General features: G+C 47.4%; 1 protein-coding gene across 1 annotated transcript; it reads right to left on the bottom strand.

Annotated features, from left to right (window-relative positions):
• Positions 1 to 484: 484 nt before the first annotated feature.
• LOC122105980 (GTPase IMAP family member 4-like) lies at positions 485 to 8,532 on the bottom strand. Its single transcript, XM_042677294.1, has 3 exons — positions 8,385 to 8,532; positions 5,587 to 5,658; positions 485 to 2,444 (listed from the first exon to the last, which is right to left on the bottom strand). The coding sequence occupies exons 1-3, from the start codon at positions 8,482 to 8,484 to the stop codon at positions 1,516 to 1,518; spliced, it is 1,101 nt and encodes a 366-aa protein (XP_042533228.1). The 5' UTR covers positions 8,485 to 8,532; the 3' UTR covers positions 485 to 1,515.
• Positions 8,533 to 9,507: the final 975 nt, after the last annotated feature.

Here is a 9,507-nt window from a genome sequence, read left to right as displayed (position 1 = left end):
CTGAAAGTGGCCTTGTGGCCCAAGTAGTAGAGTGCTAGCCTTGAGTACAAAGAAGCTCAGGGAAGAGCACAAGCCCTGAGTTCAAGCCCCAGGACTGGCCAAAAAAAGAAAAAAGAAAAGAAGGAAAGAAGGAAGAAAGAGAGGAAGAAAGAAAGAAAAAGAAAGAATAAGAAAAAAGAAAGAAAGAAAGAAAGAGAAATAGGGGTAACAAGTTCAACAAGAAACATACTCACTACCTTACTTATGTAACTGTACATCACCTTGACAACAGAATTTTTTTTGTTTTTTGATTTTTAGTCAGTGGTGGGGCTTGAACTCTGGGCCTAGGCACTGTCCCTCAGCTCTTCAGCTCAAGCCTAGCGCTCTACCACTTGAACCACAGTGCCACTTCTAACAATAGAATTAAAAAAGAAAAAGATCACCACTCAACTCATGCTATTAGGCAGGGATTACACTCACCCCAAAACTGGACAGAAACACTACATCAACTTTAATGAATCTTTAATGAATGCAGACAGAAAACTCTTCAATGAAATACTGTCAACAGAATTCAACAACTAATAAAACAAAATTATACACCGTGCTCAAGTTAGTTTCATTCCAGGTGTGCAAGGCTGGTTCAACATACGTGAATCAATAAACATAATAAAGCACATTAACAGAAATAAGGACATGATTGCCAAAAAGTGAAACTCTGAATTAATACAGATAATATGGCATATTCCAATACACAATGAACTGCTATTCTGCATAAGTATGTGAGAATTCTAAATTTTTTTATTATAATAGCAATAAACAACACAACTGTTTCAGGGTCAAAGTGTGCAGACAACCCAGTCAGCACTAAGTACTCAAGAGCGGAGTTATAAAGCATAGGATTGTAGCACTTAGCTTGTTTCTCAAGAAAAGGAGCAAATTGATTGTTCTTCAAACTGGTTAAACTGATGTTGGACAGGAAGTTTTCACAGACCCATTTGAACAAACCAATTGCTCGGCCTTAGCTGTTGAACTGCTGTCTTTTCTTCCTTCTGGCTCATGACACAATTGAGTTCAAAGATCTGTTTTCCAGAGAATTCTTCATTCTTCTGAGGACTGACAAGAAGAAACAATTTGAGTCCGTCTGGGACTATGTCAGCAAACAATTTGACATTGGTTAAGAAAAGATTCTACAGCTTTTTCCACCTTTAAGATTGGCTTATGGGAAGAACTTAACTATCTAACAAACCATATATGTAAGGAAGATCACTCGTCCTAAAGAAAGAAAAAAAGAAAAAAAACCCACAACAAACCTGAGTAGAAGCTGCAGACAGTGACAGTCTGCCTAAAATCTGGAGAACTACTAGCTTGGAGTCATCTTTGTGGCTTCTTGTATACCTTTCCCTGTGTTTCTGAGAAAGAATTCATGGTTAAGATGCATCAATATTGCTAAATCAATCAGATATTCAGACTTTGTCACACCAGTTCTAGGGGACAGGGTCTTCAAAGACAATGCAGAAAATATAGACAAAACTATCATTAAGTCTCCTTAAATAACTGGAAGACAGAGCGAGCCATAGAGCATATTTGTAGGATTAATTCAAGGATCCACTTCTGATCCTGAACTTCTTCTCTAGCATTTTTCTGTCTGTGGTTATAGAAAGTTTCTTTATCTGACAAATCCCTCTGCATTTGTGCCTTTCTCCTTTCCCGCTCCAGTTCATCTTTCAGACTCCTGATTTGCTCATCAAACTCCTGTCTTATCTGTGCTTTCTCTCTCTCTAGCTGCAGTCGGTACTTTTCTTGGATTATCTGGATTTGCTTCTGAATCTCCTCCTCAGCCTTTTGGTACATCTTATTGGTGAAGCACCCTCCGCCATTGTCCCTCATGACCTGCTCCACCAGGGCCAGCAGCTCCGCCCTCTGGGCCTCCTGTTCAGACCCCGATGCCCTGTTGTTAAATACACAGTAGTGACCATCAAACTTGTGGATCAGCGTTAGAATGCTTTCTGGAGCTTCCTTTAAGTAATCATTAAATTCAGTGTCACCCAAGTCATCTTTCCGGGTGAACAGGAGGATCATGAAGCTTCTAGCCCTTTCTCCAAACATCGTCAGGACCTTTTCTGTGGCCTTATGCTCTTCCTCAGTGTAACGGCCCAGTGGAACCACCAGAATCACCGCATGAGGTCCTGGGGCCGTGAGGAGCACGCAGCGGGCGACCTCCCTGTGCGTGTCAGCATCCCGCACCTCCGTGTCGAACACGCCGGGGGTGTCCACCACAACGATTTCTTTTCCTTTCCACACACACGTCCTCTTCTCACAGGCCTTGGTGATGGACTTGGCTGAAATGCCCGAGTTAAACACCTTCTCTCCCAGGATGCTGTTCCCTGTGGCACTTTTTCCTGCTCCAGTTTTCCCCACTAACACAATTCTCACTTGGGGATTTCTGGGGAGTTGGTTTGCAGGCTCTGGAACAGCAAGGAAACAAAGGCCACAGTGATAGAAATCTCATCTTGCAGATGACATCTGAGATCTGAGAATTGCAGTTCGAAGCCAGCCCGGGCAGAAAAATCCCTGTGAGATTTTATCTCCAGTTAACCACTGGAAAACTGGAAGAGGTGCTCTGTGGCTCAAGCAGTACAGCGCCAACTTTGAGCGCACACACACACACACACACACACACACACACACAAAGGTCGGGAACAGCACCCAGGCCCTGAGTTCAAGCCCCACAACCAAGCCTTCATGGCTTCTGGTGCTTGGCCCCAAGGTGGCCTCTTCCCTCTCAGGGTCTATAGACAGACTGTGGGCCTAAGGTCTAAGTTCTTTTTTTTTGGAGGGGGGGTCTGATTGTGGGGCCTGAACTCTGGGCCTGAGGGCTGACCCTCTGCTCTTCAGCTCAAGACTAGCGCTCTACCACTTGAGCCACAGCACCACTTCCAGCTTTTTTTCTTTTTGCTTATGTGGTGCTGAGGAATCGAACCCAGGGCCTCAGGCATGCAAGGCAAGCGCTCTACCACTGAGCCACCTTCCCAGCCCCTAAGGTCTAAGTTCTGTGGTGCAGCTAGAGATACCTGGCCCTCCTTGGTCCCCTGACTTCTTCTTGGTCTTTCTTTTTTTTCAGGGTTCCTGGAAGCTCCTCACTCTGGTGCGTGTGGGTTACCGCTCGCAGAGGAGGAAATGCAATGGTGTCAGAGCAGAAGTGTAAGTTGCTGGTGGTCGCTGTTCAATGAAGGAACCCAGGAAGGAACCAAACCTGACTCTGGGGTGTCTGCCGTGGTACAGTCTCAAATTTACTTCTTTATCTTTTGGCAGTAGTGGGGTTTGACCGCGGCCTCGTGCGTCTAGTCTAGGCACTCTACTTCTGAGGCATACCCCACTCCTAGGAACTTTTTTTACCTTGATTACCTTTGAGATAAAGTTCTTGTTTCCTGCCCAATGTAGGCCTGACTTTCGGTCCTACTATGTTATGCTTCCCATCATAGCTACGATGACAGGCGTTTGCCACCAGTCCCGGCTTCTTCTTTTGAGATGGGGGTGCCTGGCCCCATGATCTTCCTAATCTTGACTTCCTGCTCACCGGGATGATGGGTGCTATTGACTGGCATGGCCTGTCACAAAATGTTTGTCTGGGCTGGCCTGGAACTGCAGTCCTGATCTCAGACTCCTCAGTAGCTGGGATTAAAGGCATGAGCTACTGTGCCTGGCTTCAAATTTGTTTTTAGGCTCAAACAGGAGCTTTTCTTTATCCTGTGAAGGAGGCAGGTAGGGGCTTATACAGCCCATCGTTCTCCTTAGGCGAGCTCCAGCGTACTTCTATCTATCTATCTATCTATCTATTTGTCAGTTGTGGGGCCTGAACTCTGGTCCTGGGTGCTGTTCCTCAGCTCTTCAGCTCACGGCTAGAGCTCTACCACTTGAGCCACAGCGCCACTTCTGGCTTTTTCTGCTTATATGGTGCTAAGGAATCGAACCCAGGGCCTCATGCGTGCAAGGCAAGCACCCTACCACTGAGCCACCTTCCCAGCTCTAGTGTACTTCTAAAAGTGCTATGACTGAAAACAGCCCAGTGCTGGTAGCTCACACCTATAATCCTAACTACTCAGGAGGCTAAGATCTGAGAATCGCAGTTCGAAGCAAGCCGGGGCAGAAGAGTCCCCTTGGGAGACTTTTATCTCCAATTAACCACTCAAAAACTGGAAACGATGCATGGTGGCTCAAGCAGTAGAGCACCAGCCTTGAGCACAAAAAAAAAAAGCTCAGGGACAGCGCCCAGGCCCTGAGTTCCAGTCCCACAACCAACAAAAAAGAAATGCAAAAAAATAGAAGTTCTATGACTGAAAACAGTGAATACAGGAAAGCTAAAATTAACTACAGAAAAAATGTGAGTGACAAAGTCGTCTCTGCTTGAATGACTCTGTCATGCTCTCTCTTTTCAGAGAAAGGGGCATTACAACAGTGTATGGGTTGCTAGTATATGGTTAGTGTATGGTTAGTACGTGGTTAGTATATGATTAGTGTATGGTTAGCATATGATTAGTATATGATTGGTATATGATTAGTGTATGGTTAGTACATGGTTAGTATATGATTGGTATATGGTTAGTATATATGTTCTCCCATCAAAATTCAGCGCTTGAACGTGGGTGGGCTGTGTGATGGGCTTAGGATGAAGCACCATAGAAGAGGCCAAAACCGTGAAGTACTGTGCTAGCCTTCTCTGCTCAGCTTTCCTGCCACTGCAGGCAGACACCGGGATCAGTGAGCTTACTGGCCACACTGGCCTGCCCAGAAGCAGCGACTCTCCCATGTGCAGGTGAGCCAATCAAGACCCTGCTTGCTTCAGAGCCACTAGCTAACCGCAGATGGGTCAGTGAGCACACAGGTTAGCAGAAGGACAACCCCCATCAACCCACTCAGCCTGGACCAAGCAGATGGATGGTTTGAAGGTACAGTCCGTTTCTTTGGGTAAAGGAGAAAAGGGAGGGTTATGTGAGAGGCTGAGTGAGCCCTCTGCTTACTTTGTGGATAACGGGAAACTAGGCCCATCCTGTGTCCTTCTTTCCAGTAACCCTCTGGACTGAAGAACTGGACAGTAAAGTATCCAGACAGGCCATAACCAGCTGTTCTGCTATGACTACATTGTGGGAGCCAGGAAGTCATGGACCAGACCGGCCTGAGGCCACTAAGCAATCTGCGTTGAGGAAAAAGAATAGAAAGGCGGGAGACGTGAAAGAATGGGCGCTGGTGGCTCCCGCCTGTCATCCTAGCTACTCAGGAGGCTGAGATCTGAGGATTGCGGTTCAAAGCCAGCCAGGACAGGGAAGTCTGTGAGATACTTATCTCCAATTAACCACTGTGGCTCAACAAGGTAGAACAGTAGCTTTGAGCAGAAGAGCTCAGGGACAATGCCCAGGCCTCAAGTTCAAGCCCTACGACCAACACCCCCGCCAGAAAAGAATGGGGTACATGAAGGGGAAAAGAATGGGGTACATGAAGGGGAATGAGGGCAAAGCAGAAACCATTTTCTCTTGCTCAGCCAGGGACTGGCTGTCAGAAGAAGAGGGACCCCCTATCTGCAGCCTGCCTAGGGACCCCAACTCCCCTTACCATAGCTGTCCTTGGGTTGGCCGGCGTAGGAACTCACACCTTGGTACTGGGCTGCCATGATAGCTAGAATTCCTGTACAGACAGAAACACAGCCCTGCTGTTTAGTGAAGTGGACAGTAATCCCCCTCCTTCCGTAGCAAACATTTTTGTGTTCCCACAGAGTCTCGGCTTTCATTCCCCCTGCCTGTTTCCAAGCACTTGCCTCCACATTTCATTTTTGGTCTTGTTTTCCTGTCAGTCCTGTATTTTTCAGGCGTTTCCTTAACCTTTGTGCAAACATAAGCTCTTCCAGCACTTTCCAAGGCACTGCTCCCTGGTCTGGCCCTCTCTCCCTGGCGGGTCGGCCCTGTGCTGGCAGCCCAGGCTCTCTCAGAGTTCCAGACTTCTGGTTTTGTTATCTGAAATGCACGCCTTCCCTCCTTGGGCCCTCGCTGGCTTTGAACTGTGTGATCCACAGATCTCAGCTGCAAGCAGAGAGACGCTGGACAGCACTGCCTCCATTTTGTGCGAGTCTTTGCTCTGAGCCATGCATCTGGGCAGCCGCTTTAGAATCCAGGAAGGACAGAGTGACGGATGGCAGGCTTACAGGAGTGATGAGGACACTGTTCCCGAGAAGAGGAGCAGCACAGGCCCCTCGGGACCGGCCAGCCACCCGGGGCAACAGGGAATGTTTGTCCACATGGCTCCCCGAGGGACGGCAGGGACACCAACTTTCCAGAAGGAGGACTGAGGCAGGAGGGACAAGGCTACACCTGCAGCTGCTGTGCCCACCTGTGGCTCCCAGCCCTACCCTTGCTCTATTTAAACCTAAACTCAGCTCTGTGCCCTAAGATCTCAGAAGAGGTGTTGAAGTGTCAGCTTCACCTTCCTGTGGCTGCCTGCCTGTGCCCTGAAACCAATCTTCTTCCTCTCCTCGGCATTACTCGTGCTTTGTGTGTCTTGTAGGAGAGGGGCCAGATCTGACATACGGAGCCTCTGTCACTTGGGCCTGAGGCCTAAAACTCTGGTTTCACCGCCGTCAGTGCCAGCCCACAGGCCACTGACCCTGGCTCTAACTGTGCTCCAGAGATTTCTTCCAGAACGCATACTGTAAGCGGACATTTTATCACCTGCCCTGACACTGAAGGCTTTGTGGTGGGAGGGGCATATGTGCCTGGTGGCTGCCTTTATTCACAAGGAACCAACACTACCCTACACAGAGGGAAGGACCCACTAAGTGCTTGCTCAGTGAGCTGATCCACGACCCTCTGCTTCTTGCCTGTCTCTGATTGAACATTTCGTCCTGTCATGTCTGATCTGTGAAAAATGAAAATCTCTTTGCTTATTAATCAACATGCATTGGCATTCATTCTCTTCTCTCTTTCTTTTTCTTCCTTTCTTATGTTCTTTCTTTTTTTTTTTTAATCTGAGACTGGGACTGAAATTCACTACCGATACTTTTGCTCATCAGCTAGTGCTCTACCAACTGAACCGTATCTCCAACTCCTCAGAGTTTTCTTTCACTAGTACCAACAAACATCTTAAATCTAACTCTCTCAGCCATCCTTTTCTTTTTCTCTGTCTCCCTTCTTCCTTTTTTCCTGCCTTTCTCTCTGTGTCTGTTTCTCTCTGTGTGTCTCTCTCTCCATCTCTGTCTGTCTGTCTGTCTGTCTGTCTCTCTCTCTCTCTCTCTCTCTCTCCATCCCTCTCTCCCTCTCGTGTCCTTGGCAGAGTTTCATCATGTAGATCAGGCAGCTTTAAAGTCATGACTCCCCAGTCTCAGCTTCCAGAATGCTAAGATTTCAAGTGTGTACCACTATGCCTGGCCCACAATCCTTTGGAAGAACTTTGTCCAGGAAGTGGGGAAATGTTTGTTCCTCCTTAAGGTCAAGGCCACCCAACTGGGAAACCAAAACTTAAAAACATATAAGAAAAATCCAGGCATTCCTTTTGAAAGAATTAATTCTTTATAATAAAGACTTAAGAAAAGGCTTCTTATACACTGGGGAGAGAAGTCAGAGAAATTTTTAAAAAATCAGCTTTGACACGAAGCTGAGATTGATGATTGGTGTTAGGAGAGGAGACGGGGCGCCCGCATCAGGAGAAGAGCGGGTGGCTGGATGTGTGTGCACACCCCCCTCCCTCATGGAGGCCCCTCAGTGCTGTTCTGATTCTAATCCAGATATAGAACCAGGAGACTGGTTTCTGCAGGAGCTGACCTGGTGCTAAACTGCCTACCAGCCAGCGTCCCTCATTCCCAGGTCTGGCTTCCATAAATCAGAGCGACGTAGGTTGGCAACGCCTTCCGCCCTCGGGAGGGGAGCCCAGACCTCCACCAACTCAGGAAGGGACTGTCCCTGAGGACAAGGCAGCTGAGCAGGTAATAACAGGATAACAAGGTCTCAGTAGTGGGGTAGCCATGGGGAGACCAGCCCTCAGCCGGTGCCACCTCTCCTCCTGGCCTGCAGTGGAGGCGTAGGGTGAGCTGTGCCGGTCCCCACTTCCAACGCTCTTCCCAAAACCTCTGCCACCCGCCTCACTCCTTTCTTGCAAGAATCAAGTTTTAGACTCTGGAGCCAGTACAGAAATCATTTGTTTGTAAAGCGATTCTCCTCTAAGCAACCACCCTGGAAAGAGACATTCATTTGTACGAATTGCTCCACGAAGACAGGAAAAGGAACTCACAAGCAATACATTCTGGTAATAAGTTTGCTGGAAGGTTTGGGAAATAAAACTAACAGAGAGGTCCCTTCCTGACCAAATTAAAGTCGTCCCCCACCCTACCTTTACCTCCTCCCCCCCAACCCCTCTTCCCTTACCTTGAAAATCTGGGTCCCACACCTTACCCTGATTTCTCAGGCAATGGTAAGCCACAGCTTTGGAGGAGAAGCAGAAAGGAAGCAAGGGGAGGAGTTGCATGCATTTGTCAATGCGAGGGATCTGCCCACCTGACCATCAACTCCATTCCAGAGCGTTCTGCAGGAAGGGACAGTCTTGTGCTCACGTACAGCGAGCAAAATCCACTCCTAGCCCCTGAGCACAGGAAATGGGACACGCAGATTGCACAACGGAATTCTTATTTCATTTATTTTACGTTACAGTTTAATCACCACACTGGCCTGGTGGCTGTGTGCTAGACCAGCGCAGGACTCCTCAAGGGTCCATTTTGTTTTTTGTTGTTGTTGTTTAAAAAGAACAATAACTCTCACATCTGCTGTATGATTCTTAAACGCTATACTTCTTCTTTGTCCAGTCTTTTGCATTGTCATTGCTATGAGTTTTCATCTAGATAAGCTATCAAGTCAGTGCTATTGCTTTCAAGAGTCATTTGCTTCTTTTTGTTTGGTTGGTTTCATTTTCTTGTGGTGCTGGAGGAAAAGCAGTAGCTTTTTGTCAAACCAAAGTGCTCTGTGTTGTCTATTGATATTTCCTGCTATTGATAGTTCCTGGAATTAACTGGGTTTGGCTGGTTGGTTGGTTTGTTACTTCAATTGTAACTACTGTTTGTGAACAGCAGCTTTGCAAGGAATATGAATCTTGCGTGGAAGGAGTTAAAAGGATAAGCTGTAATTACCAGGTATGTTGCTTGTGACCCGCTAGCCTTATTAGGGAGATTAATCTTCATCGACAGAATTAGAAGGAATGAGACCCCTCATGAGTGGTAGCGCTCCACCAACCTCCTCCAACTGCATTTGCCAGCTACCGGCTCCCAGCTCTGCTCCCAGCCAGCCGTGACTAGAGGGGGAAAATAGAACCTTTGATAAGAACAAAGAATAGCCCTCTTTCTAAGCTTGGTAAGCAATTATGCCTAGAAGGTGAGCCTAACTCCTTGACAAGGAAGAGGCACAGTTTGGACAGTGCCTGTAAATTACCTATATCACGTGTGTCTGTTCATTTCTGAAGGTCATTGTACGTGCTCGGCACTCTGCCACTGAGCTAGAT

Source organism: Dipodomys spectabilis, unplaced genomic scaffold (assembly GCF_019054845.1).
Source record: "Dipodomys spectabilis isolate Male_0828 unplaced genomic scaffold, ASM1905484v1 ptg000034l, whole genome shotgun sequence".
NCBI classification, from domain to species: domain Eukaryota; kingdom Metazoa; phylum Chordata; class Mammalia; order Rodentia; family Heteromyidae; genus Dipodomys; species Dipodomys spectabilis.
The sequence above is the reverse complement of the archived record's forward strand: the minus strand, read 5'-3'. Positions and strand labels throughout refer to the sequence as shown.